The sequence below is a fragment of the Sus scrofa genome, chromosome 2 (genome assembly GCF_054392235.1).
Source record: "Sus scrofa isolate SSC_HxYL_T2T_F1_AM1 chromosome 2, Sscrofa_HxYL_maternal_Yorkshire_Landrace_v2.0, whole genome shotgun sequence".
NCBI classification, from domain to species: Eukaryota; Metazoa; Chordata; class Mammalia; order Artiodactyla; family Suidae; genus Sus; species Sus scrofa.
The window spans coordinates 22,010,626-22,026,332 of record NC_139384.1 but is presented as its reverse complement, the minus strand read 5'-3'; the positions used below and the strand labels follow the sequence as shown (position 1 = coordinate 22,026,332).

The window sequence follows — 15,707 nt, the reverse complement described above, 5'->3', positions numbered from 1 at the left end:
TTTAACCTACTAAGCAAGACCAGGGATTGAACTCACATCTTTACTAGTTCAGCTTTTAAACCAATGAGCCACAATGGGAACTCAAACCTAGTTTTTTTTAAGAGGAAAACAGCAGGTACCTCAGAAATAAGGGTATCCAAATGGCCAATAAGCATATGAAAAAATATTCAACATTTCTAATCAAGGAGATGCAAATTAAAATAACAGGGAGATGCCACTTAAACATCTCACTAAAACAGCTAAATTTAAAAAACTGACAATATCAAGTCAGTGAATTCTCATGCTTGCTGGTACAAGTATAAGTTTGTACATCCACTTTGGGAAAATATTTGGTTTTTATCTCCTAAAACTAAATGGATACCTAATTTAATAATCACTACTAGGTATATGCCCAAGGAAAATGGGTACATATGTCTTTCAAAAGACACATGTCAGAATGTTCTGGAGTTCCTGTCGTGGCACAGTGGTTAACGAATCCGACTAGGAACCATGAGGTTGCGGGTTCGATCCCTGCCCCTGCTCAATGGGTTAACGATCTGGCATTGCCGTGAGCTGTGGTGTAGGTTGCAGACGCGGCTCAGATCCTGCGTTGCTGTGGCTCTCGTGTAGGCCAGCGGCTACAGCTCCGATTAGACCCCTAGCCTGGGAATCTCCATATGCCACGGGAGTGGCCCAAAGAAATAGCAAAAAGACAAAAAAAAAAAGAATGTTCATAGTAGCCTTATTTGTTGGGTTTTGTTTTTGCTTGTTTGTTTGTTTTTTGTCTTTTTGCCTTTTCTAGGGCTGCTCCCATGGCATATGGAGGTTCCCAGGCTAGGGGTCTAATGGGAGCTGTAGCCACTGGCCTACCCCAGAACCACAGCAACTTGGGATCTGAGCTGCGTCTGCAACCTACACCACAGCTCACAGCAATGCCGGATCCCTAACCCACTGAGCAAGGCCAGGGATCGAACCTGCACCCTCATGGTTCCTATTTGGATTCATTAACCACTGAGCCACAGCGGGAACTCCAGTAGCCTTATTTGTAATAGCACCAAACTGCTAACAATCCAAAAACCGCCTGTCAGTGAGAGAATGGATGAACAAACTGTGGTATATTCACATGATAAAGCTTGATACATCATTTTTTTTAAGAATGATCAAGTAGGGAGTTCCTGTCGTGGCTCAGTGGTTAATGAATCTGACTAGGAACCATGAGGTTGCAGGTTCGATCCCTGCCCTTGCTCAGTGGGTTAAAGGATCCGGCGTTGCCGTGAGCTGTGGTGGAGGTCGCAGACTCAGCTCGGATCCTGCGTTGCTGTGGCTCTGGCGTAGGCTGGCAGCTACAGCTCCGATTCGACCCCTAGCCTGGAAACCTCCGTATGCCACGGGAGCGGCCCAAGAAATGGCAAAAAGACAAAAAAAAAAAAAAGAATGATCAAGTAGTACACAAAAAAACATTAAGTTTCTTGAATATTAGGTATGTTGAGTGAAAGAAGCTACAAAATGGTACGTATTATACACATAAGAGAGCAAAATGTTTGATTCTATTTATATGAAGTTCAAGAACAGGCAAAGCTAATCTTCGGTGAAAGAATCACAATATCACAGCGTGGTTACCTGTGGGTTTGAGGTTGGGGCACTAAAAATGTTCTAAATGTTCTAAATGTTTTATGTCTTTAGATGAGTGGTGATTACAGGTATATATACATGTATAGAAATTTCATTGAACTGTACACTTAATACAAGTGTGCATTACGCACTTAATTTTGCCTTAGTAAAAAGGTAAAAAATAAATTTATATTAAACAGTTTAGAATTAGCTGATATAAATAAAATGGAAAATTGGAGTAGTATTTAGTTGGTAACCTGAAAAACCTTTAGGGGGTAACCTAAAAAGAGCCAAAAGACATCCTGTAAAGGCTTGTGACTTTCAAAAAATATTAATTCATTAACATTTTGCTGATTTTTTTTTCAGCCCCTGACGTTTTTGAGCCTGGGAAATGCGTACCTTGCTCTGAAGAATATCAGTGGGGCACTTGAGGCCTTTAGACAGGCTTTAAAATTAACTACAAAATGCCCAGAGTGTGAAAACAACCTGAAGTTGATTCGCTGTATGCAGTTTTATCCTTTTCTGTACAACATCACTTCTTCTGTTTGCAGTGGTAAGCAGCTATTAAATGCTGGCAAAATAATGAGTTCAACCAGGATTTCTGTTTTGAACAGTAGAACACAGAAAATGATGTTCTCAATTTTTCTAAGGATTTTATATAACTAACATAATTCTAGGTACCTGGGAAACAAATTAATTCATTGTTTATAATACAAATGCTTTGGAGTGTCAGGCTTAATTTTCTCCTGGAACCCTAGTTTGAGAAAGACTGATTAAAGTATATTCCCCTAGTTTGAGAAAGGCTGATTAAAGTATTCAATGGAATTGTTAAGCTTGTGAGGTTGTTTTTTCTTTCCCCCAAAACTCTTTCTGTTTTATGACGACTGATATTTATAGTAAAGGATATTTTTTTTTCCTGCCATGAATTCAGACTGTAAGGAGATTTGATGCAGTGTTTCTATCCTCATTCACTGAAATACAGCTCCTTGACTTTGAGTGAAGGTGATCTGGACCTTTACTTCATGGTTAAAGTAATTGCCTTACATGAAGTGGTATCTACTTTGCATAATTTCACTTCCTCCCACAGCCACCATGCATATATACAAATGCCTGTGCATGAGTGTATCCACCTGGCTCAAAAATATTTGGGTTAGTTAATATCTAAACTACTGTAAATTTATCAGTTAGAACTCCCTTTCTAAGAATTCTGTGATACTTGATTATTTACTTGTTTCACCCTTCACCCTTCACTGGAAGAAAAAAAAATGTTTAACTTGAATTATGAGAGGTGCAGTTTACATATGTGTAGAGCACATGGTAGGTGCTCTGTTAATTTTCCAAATTAGATTCATTCACTTCAGCTATTAAAGAAAAAAAACAGAGTTCCCATTGTGGCTTATTGGAAATGAACCTGACTAGTATCCATGAGGATGTGGGTTTGATCCCTGGCCTCAGTGGGTTAAGGATCCTGAGTTGCTGTGGCCTGTGGTGTAGGTTGCAGAAACAGCTAAGATCCCAGGTGCTGTGGTGTAGCCCGGCTGCAGCTCTGATTTGACCCCTAGCCCGGGAACTTCCATATGCCACAGCTGAGGCCCTAAAAAGGAAAAAATAAATAAATAAATAAATAAAACAAAACCTAAAAAAGTGACACCTACTTTGTTAAGTAATCTGTCTAAAACAATAATTACTAGGTTTGGTGACCAAAACTGATTTTCCTGGTTCACTATACCATACTACCTTTAAATTTTAATGGAATGACAGGCAGTAAGCCCTTTTAAATATCAGAGCTAGTTTTTTGATGAAAAAAGAAAAAAATCTCTCATCAGTGTACTCAACAACTCAGTTTTTCTTTTTTGTTTGTTTTTATTTTTTATTTTTTATGGCTGCACCTACAGCTAGGGGTCAATTCAGAGCTGCATCTGAGGACCATACCACAGCAACACCAGATCCAAGCCACATCTGCAAGCTATGCTGCAGCTTGTGGCAATGCCGGATCCTTAACCCACTGAGCAAGGCCAGGGATCGAACCCAAATCCTTACAGAGACAACATAGGGTCTTTAACTTGATGAGGTACAATGGGAACTCCTACAGCTCAGTTGTAGATCAGTGTTGAGCACAGTCTAAACTGCTGTGGCTCTGGTTACAACTTGTGGTTTGGTTCCATCCTTGGCCCAGGAACTGCATGCCATGGGCGAGGCCCAAAAAATAAATAAATAAATAAACTAGAATTGTTATGTGAATGCTGAAGGCCTAAGAAATGTTTTCATAAGGCAGTATATTGGAGTGGCTGGTATCTGAGCCATGCAGGCTTATGGTTGAGCCCAGGCTCTGCCATGACTGTCTTTCTGTTTCTGGTGGTCATTTGTGTCCTAATCTATAAAATGAAAGTCAAATTTGATACACTTCTTGGGAGAATTAAATGAGATTGTTATCACACAATAGGTATTAGGTAAAGTAAGCTTTAGAAATTCATAATGAATACAGCATATGGCTTTAAGGGTGCAAGTTAAGGATCTTATCTTCTTATTAGAAAATATATTGTGGTCTTTTAAATTTTGTAGGTTACCTAAGCACAGCCTTGTAAACAGAATTTCACTTTTTTCAATGAGCTGCTAGTCTTTACTTACTGTCATTACCCTCACCTCTCTTGATTCTTTTCTGTTGTTGGGAAGAAGGGTTTTGTTTGTATATAATGATCCTTTTGCAAAAGCCTTTTCTTTAGCATTGGATTTACATGCTTTTGCTTAGTATTTTAGTTCCTTGAAGTGTATTCTTATTTTATGTCAGTGATATCAAGAGAGGAAATTCAGTTGTCTTAAGCTTTTTCTCCAGAATATAATCTCAACTAGCCCAAGAAACTATTAACTTGAAACATCTTTCTCAAAATTATAGTATCTGATAGTTCAGATTATTCCAAGAATATTATTGGATATGATACAGTAACAATAAAAGAAAATAAATTTTTTTGCCCACGCCCATGGCACGTGGAAGTTCCCAGGCTAGGGATCGAACCCATGCCAAAGCTATAACCCGAACCATAGCAGTGACAATCCTGGATCCTTAACCCTTTAGGCCACTAGGGAACTCCATAAAATAATTTGACTTGGGAAGAGGAAATACCATTTTCAGTTCTTTCAAAAAGCTCATTTAAAATTTTTTTTAATTAAAAAAAAAAGCCTTTTTAAAAAACCATTGTAATTGATTTAGAAAAGAATCCAACATCTGCTAATGCCTAAACAAATACTGTTACCACTAGTGGAAATATATGCTATAGCATTTTCTAAGTTTAAAAATTCATTGATAATGCTGAACTCAAATTTCAGCATTAAATTTCTCTTTGACAGTTTTTTTGTATTATTTGTTTTCACAATAATCCTTTTGATTGACAGTTGCTTTGCTGAGTCCCAGCTTTGAAAAGCTGAAACTTGAAAGAAGCAAACACCTCTGTAGAAACTATGACCTTTTCTTTTTTAAATTCTTATATTCTAAAACCTAACAGTTGCATTTACTCCAGTTATCTCTGAGCTTTACTAAACAGTTGATGAAAAAAAAAAAAAGGCAAAACCTCTCAGTAATGATTAGCATTTCCGTACCTGCAAATGAGTCTGTATGCCTTTTCCTTTTACAATATTGAAAGAAGCTTCATGAATTATCATCGAACTCATCTGACATATTATCTGGTTTTTAAAATTTTTAAATTATAATGTTCTGTCAATTTCTGCTGTACAACAAAGTAACCCAGTTATACATTTATATACTTTCTTTCTTTTTTTTTCCGCATTATCCCCCATCATGTTCCATCACAAGTATCAGACATAGTATTATGGCTACTACAAAGGTTTCAAGAGACAAGTGAGTCTTGTGATTCTCTTTCCATGTAATAATCAAGAAATTCATATTGTAATTGGTTTTTATTGGACAAGAATTTGAACTGCCCTTATCCACCCTTTTCCCACCTAAAACATTTGCAAAGCTACCAATTTAAAAGCTTTTCAGATAAGTTTTTCAAGATAAAAAATAATTAAGTATTCTCAGAAAACATTTTAAAAACAAATTTTCTGACCAATGTTATTGATCTTCCACAAATTATTTTCTTTTAAAAATCCATGTTAGACACTGTTTTTAATAGTGACTGTAATACAATATATGATGTCTTGGGTAATAACTAAATGGTAAAATTATTGGCAGTCTTTTAACGTCAGCAAATATTTGATTGCTTTTCATATATAGTCAAGGAGGTTTTCACACAGTTTTTCAGTTTATGTTTCTTGGAATATGTGCACAGGTAATGTTTTTAGCTTTGAATACTGATTCATTTAGCTTAAAATTAAATAATCATTATGCTCACAAAATTTTCCTTTATAGCTAAAAATGTGTCAATTAGTACAGAATCATTTATGTGACAGTTTTTCCATATTCTTATTAATCTAGAAATCATCTTATTGACTGCCATTTATTAGGTGCATATGTTCTTATAACAAGTGCTTATTGTCATCTCTCTCTCCTTTGAACAGCATTTAATAAATCCTTTTCTTTCATAGGTATTTTTATATCAGCATCACATTTTCAAGGATGCTGCGAAGGAAAACATAATAGGTTTTTTTTAGTTGCCCACTCTCAAGTTGATTGTGAAAGAGAAGCTAGTGCTTCCGATTTTGATTAAACATTTTATTTTGGCATTTTTGAAATACATACTTTTTCCTACACTTATTGGTTTGCTAGTTTACTTTTAAACTTAAATAAAATTGAATTGGCCACATTAACAAACTCATTCTTCAATAACAACATGCTTTATCTTTTTTAAAGTAAAATAGAATCTAAATAAACATAATGTTTTTGAGTGTAAGATCTCTTGAATGCTCAACACTAAAAAACGACTTTTTTAAAATTGGAAGTAACAGGTGTCACAGAAAATGAAATTTCATGAAGCAGTAATGGTTATCCTCTCGACCAAAAATGGAAAATAATTTTTAATAATAATACAGGCAAAATGTAGATATTGAATCTATAACATTCATGATCCTGGATTTTCCAAGCATGTTTTACTCTTGTGTATTTTCTAAATACATTTATTCTTCAACTTCACTGATTTGAAAGTTCAAAAGTTACATCTAACAAAGATGCTTTCTACTACTTAAGCAATATATATATTTTACGTTTTATGTCTCATGTACATAATTTTATTTTTAATAGTCTTTGTTCAGTATTGTTTTTCTTATACTAGAAAACATAAGACCAATGGTTGATTATATTTACTAGACTTCATTTACATGAGGTGCTTATTATAAGTATGCCATTAACAATGGCATTGTTATTAACTAAATATAATTAACATTCTGAATGTTAGTCTTTTCTTAATTCACTGAAACACATGCCCACTTAAAATTATTAGCCAAATCTTTAGAAATTATGAGTAAACATAATACAGAACTCAGGCTTTAATGTCTAGGTATGCTTACAGTTTTATATAAGTTTCTGTATAATATGCATTTGAAAGCTCGTCCCAATGTAGAAAAAGAATTTCCAGAACATTCACGTGATCTTTAATATCTGTTCCAGTGTGCAGAAGAATTGTTATCTTTATAATGTTTCTGTATATAAATGGATGTGTTTACTATTTACCTGGATCTTATCTCCTTTTATAAGTTGTTTCATTCCCTGTGGTTGTAGTCTGTATCCTTCAAACTAACTTTCTGTAGATGTATAATTTGTAGTTTAAAGCAGTTTACATGGAGTTCAGGTTTTGAAGAAAAAGAAATGGTGCATTTTGCTGCCCTCCTGTGGACTATAGAGCTTAACACTTCAAGTGTGGGAAGGGTCTTTGCCGGTGTTACAGTTACTATCTTGAGTCTCCAAAAAGGAAGTGAGTTATATTTTTGAGGTTGTAAATTTAAGTTTAGGTCATGGTACTGCTTCCTTTTTGCTCTCTGCGTAGTGTGGGACACCCACTGAAAAGCATCATATTTTGCTATCTCTTATCTACACGTGGGGTTGGAAAGTTATATTTAAACATCTTTCTTCGTATACAGGCTTTATTCTGCATCAGAAGCTTACTATGGTTTCCTGTACTCACAACACTGAGGACACAGGATTGTGCACACCAGCAAAAAATATGAGGGATGAGCAAGATGGGGTCTGTTTTTTCTAGCCCCCACTAGTTAGCAAACAGGATATTTTTTAATATGATTTATCACTGCAGTTATATATGTCTCCTGATAGGAACTGAAGGGGGCTAACTTTTTGTTCAAAATACTTTGTGTGTTATAAGTTAGGCAAGTCCCCTGGATGTTGTCTTTTACATCTTCAGTTTCCATTCATTGTTGCAGATGTTTTGGGAGATATTTCAGTTTTTGACATTAAGCTTTGCTATCTCTTTTTTTATATGTGATTTTTATTTTTTTACATTATAGTTGATTTACTGTGTTCTGTCAGTTTCTACTGTACAGCAAAGTGATCCAGTCATATATATATATGTGTGTGTGTGTGTGTATATATACATATATATATATATATTCTTTTTCTCACATTATCCTCCATCATGTTCCATCACAGGTGACTAGATACAGTTCCCTATGCTATATAGCATTTGCTATCTCATATAGCAATCATTTGCTTAACTCTTTCCCACTCAAAAATATTCTTCTTTTTTTTTTCTTTTTTTGTCTTTTTAGGGCCATACCCACAGCATATGGAGGTTCTCAGGTTATAGGTCAAATCGGAGCTGTAGCTGCTGGCCTACACCACAGCCACAGCAACACCAGATCTGAGCCGTGTCTGTAACCTACACCACAGCTCACAGCAACACTGGATCCTTAACCCACAGCCACAAGGCAAGGGATTGAACCTATGTCTTCATGGATATTAGATTTGTTTCCGCTGAGCCACGATGGGAACCAACTAGTTTTGGAATTTTTGTTTCAAACAATGAGAACCAAGTATTTAAAACCTTTAACAGATTTAATCATTGAATTATTTGTTTTACTCAGTTCCATAGCCTGATGGAAATAAAGAAATTGAGCCTGGTAATCACTAGAAAAGAGCATCAGTGATATTTAAAAATACATATGACCGAGGATACCTGGCATATATATGTGGTTCTATGTGTATGCTCATTTGGGTTTTTCTCCCTCTTTTTTTCTTTCAGTATTAGTTATTACTAGTAGTTGAATTTGTTTCATACTAAACTATTATGCTTTTTGACCAAGAAAATCTCAGTAATCTGTTACTTTTCTTTTTTAAAAAATTTTATAGTTGATTTACAATGTTATACCAGTTTCTGCTGTACAGCAAAGTGACCCAGTTTTATAAATATGTATATACACACATACATACGTACATACATATATATATGACTGGATATATATATTTTTTCCTTTTCCATCATGGTCTATCCCAAGAGATTGGATATAGTTTCCTGTGCTATCCAATAGGATGTTATTTTTTTCTTAACCACCAAAGTTTATTTAGCATGATCTTGAAAATGCGGGGGAAATTTAAATCACATTTTTCATAGTTATTGAAAAGAGCACAGCCTTGGATTTCTGTCTTCTCCTTTAGTTGCTTTTTATAACAACAAACCTAAATTTGCCATTTAAAACTTGCCACTCTCAAAGCACTTTAGCTGTCAGACATTATTTAATAACCCAGTCAGATCACAAATATCCTAGGTGACGATTATAAAAAATAAAAATGCAAATCAGATTTCAGGGAAAGAGCTAGAGGTCAGTAGCAGCTGATAGGATGGGTACTTGGTGTTGAGCAAGACTTCTTTTTTTTTTTTTTTTTTTTTTTGTCTTTTGTTGTTTTGTTGTTGCTATTTCTTGGGCTGCTCCCGAGGCATATGGAGGTTCCCAGGCCAGGGGTTGAATCGGAGCTGTAGCCACCGGCCTACGCCAGAGCCACAGCAACTCGGGATCCAAGCCGCGTCTGCAACCTACACCACAGATCATGGCAACGCCGGATCGTTAACCCACGGAGCAAGGGCAGGGACCGAACCCGCAACCTCATGGTTCCTAGTCGGATTCGTTAACCACTGCGCCACGACGGGAACTCCCGAGCAAGACTTCTGATTCCTGGTACACTCATAATAGTATAGCCGATTTCCCTCAATGATATAAAATACAGCTAGGAGAAAACCTCACATGCACAAAACAAACAATTCACTACTTCCGTCTCACTGTACAATGCCTAAAAGCTATAATTGGGAGAGAGCTGGAAACCATGTTTTATCATGTGCAAAATGGCAAAGTGGAAGTGAATTCCTCCAGGTGACTTTAATGTGACATAAAGCAAAAGCAAATAGTGTGTACTATCATGTATTTTTCTATACTTTTCATTTGATTTAGTACATTGGCCATGTATACTTAGATGTAGGTAGATAAGCTCAAATTAAAGTCTTAATCCCAAATCCCTGAAGTAGGTCTACAATTCGGCAACTAGAGAACTTTCTTGGTCACATCTATAAGGCCTTCCAAAATATTCTGTGGTAGGACTTCAGTGGCCTTTTTTTAAAAACCTTGGTTTAAATAGCATACTTGGAGTTCCCGTCGTGGCACAGTGGTTAACAAATCCGACTAGGAACCGTGAGGTTGCGGGTTCGGTCCCTGCCCTTAATCAGTGGGTTAACGATCCGGCGTTGCCGTGAGCCTGCGGTGCAGGTGGCAGATGTGGCTCAGATCCAGAGTTGCTGTGGCTCTGGCATAGGCCGGTGGCTACAGCTCTGATTCAACCTCTAGCCTGGGAACCTCCATATGCCGCGGGAGCGGCCCAAGAAATGGCAAAAAAAGACAAAAATAAATAAATAAATAAATAAAAAACAAATAAATAAATAAATAAATAGCATACTTACTACCCAAACCAGTATAGAGACAGTTCCTAACCTTTGTCCTTATATCTAAGTCCTATGAGATACTAGGCTCAAGTCTTTCCTAATCATGGAATAACTAGGATCTTGTGTTCTCATTTAAAGATATTGTCCTTATTATTCACTTTGTCTGAGGAGCAAAAAAGACCAAGTAGCTTTTGACACATTATTAGCTTCAGCTTTGCATATGTCTTTGCTCCAGGAAAAAGGGAAAGCCTGAAGCAACAAGTACTTCTGATGGTAGGTCCCTTTCCCATTATTCATATCTCTGTACCTCCATTTGTAGTTTGGGAAAGAGGACCAGAGTTAAGGTCTATAGATTTTCCTAGTAGATTTTTTTTCTTGACATCAGCAGGTGACCAGTCACTTGCAGCTGGAGAAAGGAGAGGTAGATATAAACCACGACGGTTGTGAGTAGCTGGGAAATCTAAGCCCTCCCCTGTCCCTAGCCCCCAACCCTCTGTGGGCTTATTCTAGGTCTTAAGAATTGAGTGAAGCCACATCATTGCAAAGTGCATGGTTGACTTGAATAGGTGTGCTTAGTTTAAGCTCACTGACCACATAAGGACTCTTAATATCATTCCTTTTTTTTCCCCCCTGTCATTTACAAAGTCAATGGAAATTGTACCAAACTGTGACATACGATAATGCTACTGGGGGTAGCCTGTTTTCTTTACCACATACACCCTGTTTTCCTGCTTCTGTGTTTGCTTATGTTGTTTTCTCTAGCTCTTCCCCATAACCTTCTCTCCAGTATTCCCCACACACAGATTCTAATCTTGCTCATCCTTCAAGGCCCACTTTCTTCCACATGCCTTACCTGATCCCTTAATTATAAGTAATTCATAACCAGCCATTCTACCTTTGGCTCCTGTGACTTGCCATTACAGTTACTTGTGAGTTTCTTGTGTATAAGACACAACTCTCATACAGGACTTATCCAGCTTATTGGAAACAGGGGCCAATCCTTGTTTCATCTTCATACCTTGGCCCACCATGCATTCCACACCTTCCCCCCAATGGTTAGCCCATAGAATGTACTCAAATGGCAAATTTGATGGTACGAGTTTGAACTACTGAGAATATCTAGTAATAAAGGGTAATTAACTTGTATCCACCCACCGTTTACCTAAAATGCTTCATATCAAACCCCCACTCAACATGCATATATAGATAGAGATCTTCTTTTAAGGTCTGCAACTCCCACACCATAGGAGGGAGAAGAAAAAAGAAATTATGTTGTTTCCCTTGTCGGTAGAAGATGACACATCTAATAGATAGCCTGTACTCTCACCTCCTGTCTGTACTGTTTTTCATGAAAATTACAAACAAATGTCCTTGTTGACCCTCATTGAAAAACATGGGTAAATCAGTAAGTGAGAGAAAATCTTCTAGATTTGTTTCCCCAGCATTCTTGCTTGAAACAAATTTCCCTAGGCTGAGGTAAGCCAGAGATTTAACTTTAACGATAATGTTAATAATAACAGCAGCGGCGACAGCTATGGCAGTTCAGCAGCTACAGCAGTTAATTTTCTTTTTCAGTATTGTTTCTGCATGGGAAAATCTTTCATAGTAAACTTCCAGTAAATGTTTGAATTCCCTTGTACAAAGATCTAACCTGACCTTTCACATTTCTAGAGGAAGTTATAGCTGTGGAGAGTTTAGATTCCATTATTGGAAGTCATTTCTTCCACAGCCTACGTGTCACAGTATCTGTATCTCAACTGGTGCTGGCTTTGCTCCCTGTGCTTTAGTCACTTAAGGGAGGTTCACTTGGCAAGACAAAGAGGCCAGATTTATGGCTAGTTCTCCTTTTTCTCCTCTAAAAAGAGGCAAGATGTATAGGTCTATAGAAACCAGTGTATTTCAGATTCTCCCACCATGTGTGAACAGAGTGTTCCCTAGGATAGAATTTAACTCTAGAATATGTGGTAAAAAGGAATCAATCTCTCCATCCCTCTCTCCTTCACCCTTCTCCCCCTCACCACCACCCCCCCCCCCGCCCCAGCCTCCACCCTCTCCCCTCATTTGTTTTTGAGGTTATACGCTTTCCTTTCCTAAACTCACTTCTGACTCATACATCTCACCATGAAGGAATGCCTGTGTAATCCTGAGGTTGCTGATTTCAAGTCTTCAACATGATCTGTTTTCTCTCTGGCATTGCTGCACTTTTAAGGTCAGTCAGTACATAACCATTACTTTGAAACTTCCCACAAAGAATTTCACTCAGCAGTAATTGCTCAATAAGAACGAGTCTTAAGACACCATTACTTTCATCTTTCAAAGTGGAGGGCAACACAGGCAAAGGAGGGGAGGCAACTTCACTTGACTTGGGTGCATTCATCAGCAAGCTAGGTTTCACCCAGATTCAAGAAGTTTGGTATGCTAATGTTCGTGATGGTTCAGCAGTGGGGCTGCCTGTCACTCCTCTAACTGTAGGACAGTAGCTTATCTCTCCACTTCAGATAAAGAACCTAAGCACAGAGAAGTGAATGATTTGCCCAAGTTCATATGCTAAGGCTACAGCTAAGGCAGGATTTGAGTTCATACCATGGAATACTCCTCTTAGAACAAGGTCTGCAAGACTTTGTTACAACTTCTGGAGGTGGAAATCATAAAGGAATCTGCTCCCAGTAAGGTTTCTTACTTCTTCAGATATGCCTCACGTGCCACCCACAGTTAAAGTTTCCTGGTAATATTTTAAAGTAATCCGCAGAGCACTGTTGAGTAACTGAAAGATACAGTTTTGTTCACTTCACAATTTATTATACTATCGTTGCTTAAAAAAAGTTTATCTCACTAGAGAAATAAATATCAAATTGGGATAGCTAAAACTGTAGTAAAAGAAAACATTCAATTTGTTTCTAAGTTAACCTATTTATGGAAAAAAAATTGTTTTAGAGTTGCATAATTTGAGTGCAGTTGAGTAGAAAGGTAAGGAGAAAGACAAACACTGTAAAAAGTCACTCATCTCTCTTAAGAGAATGGTATGATCTATATTTTCCATCTAGGTACCTTCTATTTAATTTTATGTATCAGAATGCTTCCTATAAGGTAATTTTCTGATAGGTAGAAGAAAGACACTTTAGAGTATGACATAATCCCGTTAGAACAGGAATGATAGGAATATCTTTAGACCATTTTTCTAACATTTGTTGCTTTGCCTTTAGCAGCATAAATTGAAATTTGAATTTTTATTCCCACTGCAAATTATTATTTGTGTCTTAGAAATTCATTATATAATAAGAAACATGGGAGTACACTTCCCTGTTGTATGGGGGAGGGGGAAGGGGAGAGTGTGCTAGAGGAAGAAAGATTTGTGGGAAGACAGAAGCAAAAATAGCAACCTACCACGAATTGTTGAGCAGCAAAGAGGCAAGTGTTGAGTAACTAAACGTAGATTCTATAGTGCATTTTCATCTTGGAAGGCAGTGGATTCACACTATCTATTAAAAATGTCCTTCAGGGACTTCCGATTGTGGCGCAGCAGAAACGAATCCAACTAATATCCGTGAGGTTGCAGGTTCAATCCCTGGCCTCGCTCTGGGAGTTAGGGATCCAGCTTTGCCGTAAGCTGTGGTGTAGGTTGCAGACTTGGCTCAGATTCCGAGTTGCTGTGACTGTGGTGTAGGCTGGCAGCTACAGCCCCAATTCAGCTCCTAGCCTGGGAATTTCCATATGCCATAGGTGTGACCCTGAAAAAAAAAAAAAAAGCAAAAAAATAAAATGTCCTTCAGAGAATGCAGAGTGGTCCGTGAGGCTAATATTTAAATGTTTTAGATATTTTATGATTTAGATGTGCTGAGCAGTTTAATCTGAATTAATTGCTGTTTTCTTCTGAATGACTGGTAGAAATAACTCTATACTACATCTCCTACACACACATGTTGGAAGTTGAAATTAGGCAAATAACTTTGATATCTTCTTTTTTTTTCTTTCTAGGGCCACTCCTGCAGCATATGGAAGTTCCCAGGCTAGGGGTCAAATTGGAGCTGCAGCTGAGACCTACACCACAGCCACAGCAACACAGGATCCAAGCCAAGTCTGCAACCTATGCCGCAGCTTGCAGCAACACCAGATCCTTAACCCACTGAGCAAGGCCAGGTAATGAACCCACATCCTCATGGATGACAATCAGGTTCTTAACCCACTGAGCCACAGCAGGAACTCCCATAACCTTGATAACTTCTAAGAGCCAGTTGCTCATTCTAGAAATTCAAGGTTGGCTATAGCTAAAAGACCTTGTTAAAGAGATTATGTTGAGATAACTTCCTATTCTTTTGCAACTTTTAGGGAAACAGCAATAATAATAGCAGCATACCATGTGCTCAGCAAAGGTCTGTTTGCATAATCTCAACAATGAAGTAGATACTATTATTAAACTCAATTTGCAGATGATAAAACAGATAAAGAGATTTAAAACAAACATGAGTTCCCGTGGCTCAGTGGTTAACAAACCGACTAGCATCCATGAGGACACGGGTTCGATTCCTGGCCTCGCTCAGTGGGTTAAGGATCTGGTGTAGCTGTGAGCTGTGATGTGGGTCGAAGACGTGGCTCAGATCCCGAGTTTCAGTGGCTCTGGCATAGGCTGCAGCTACAGCTCTGATTCGACTCCTCGCCTGGGAACCTCCATATGCTGCTGGTGCAGCCCTAAAAAACAAAAATAAAAAGTAAACAAACAACAACAATAACAACAACAAAAAACACTTGCCCTGCTACGCAACTAGAAGCTAGTAGAAATGTGATTTGAACTCACTTAGTCTGGCTCCAGACTGTGCTCTTACCCACTGTGTTCTAACACTAAAAGAATTACACAAGTCTGTCAATAGTTTTACTTGGCTCACTCTAGTTACTTGGCTCTTACAAGGTTCTGATGCCTCTCAGTTTTGTGTCATTTCTTTATTATAACTAACCCTAAAGAATCTAAAGGAACCCTGAAGCCATTCCTATTCCAGCCAGGAATCTCTTAACCAACTTATGCGATTCAGAAGGGAAGAAGTATTTTTAACAAGTAAGTGCTTATCCAACTCTAGTTAGAAAATAAATATTATTGGACCTTTATAAATAGAATTATCATGAGAAGGTAAGAGATTTCCTTAACCTTGGTCATGATAGGAGTTCCTAAGAACTTAGTTTATTCTGAAAACCTGCTTAGCCACAGGATAAATTGTGCCTTTATCCCATAGGAGACTTAAGTTTTGACAAGGTATATTAAATATTTAGTTGTTTTCCTGAACATCCTTATAGGGT

The 15,707-nt window shown here is 37.5% G+C and overlaps 1 protein-coding gene across 6 annotated transcripts in view; it reads left to right on the top strand.

Moving 5' to 3' along the window:
- The window catches only part of TTC17 (tetratricopeptide repeat domain 17), a 153,490-nt gene that overhangs the window by 67,107 nt on the left and 70,676 nt on the right, over positions 1 to 15,707 (top strand). For all 6 annotated transcript variants that reach the window (XM_021083171.2, XM_021083170.2, XM_085011403.1 and 3 more), the window contains exon 16: positions 1,957 to 2,143. In XM_021083171.2, coding sequence (XP_020938830.1) covers positions 1,957 to 2,143 — 187 coding nt within the window. The remainder of the gene's footprint in view (positions 1 to 1,956; positions 2,144 to 15,707) is intronic.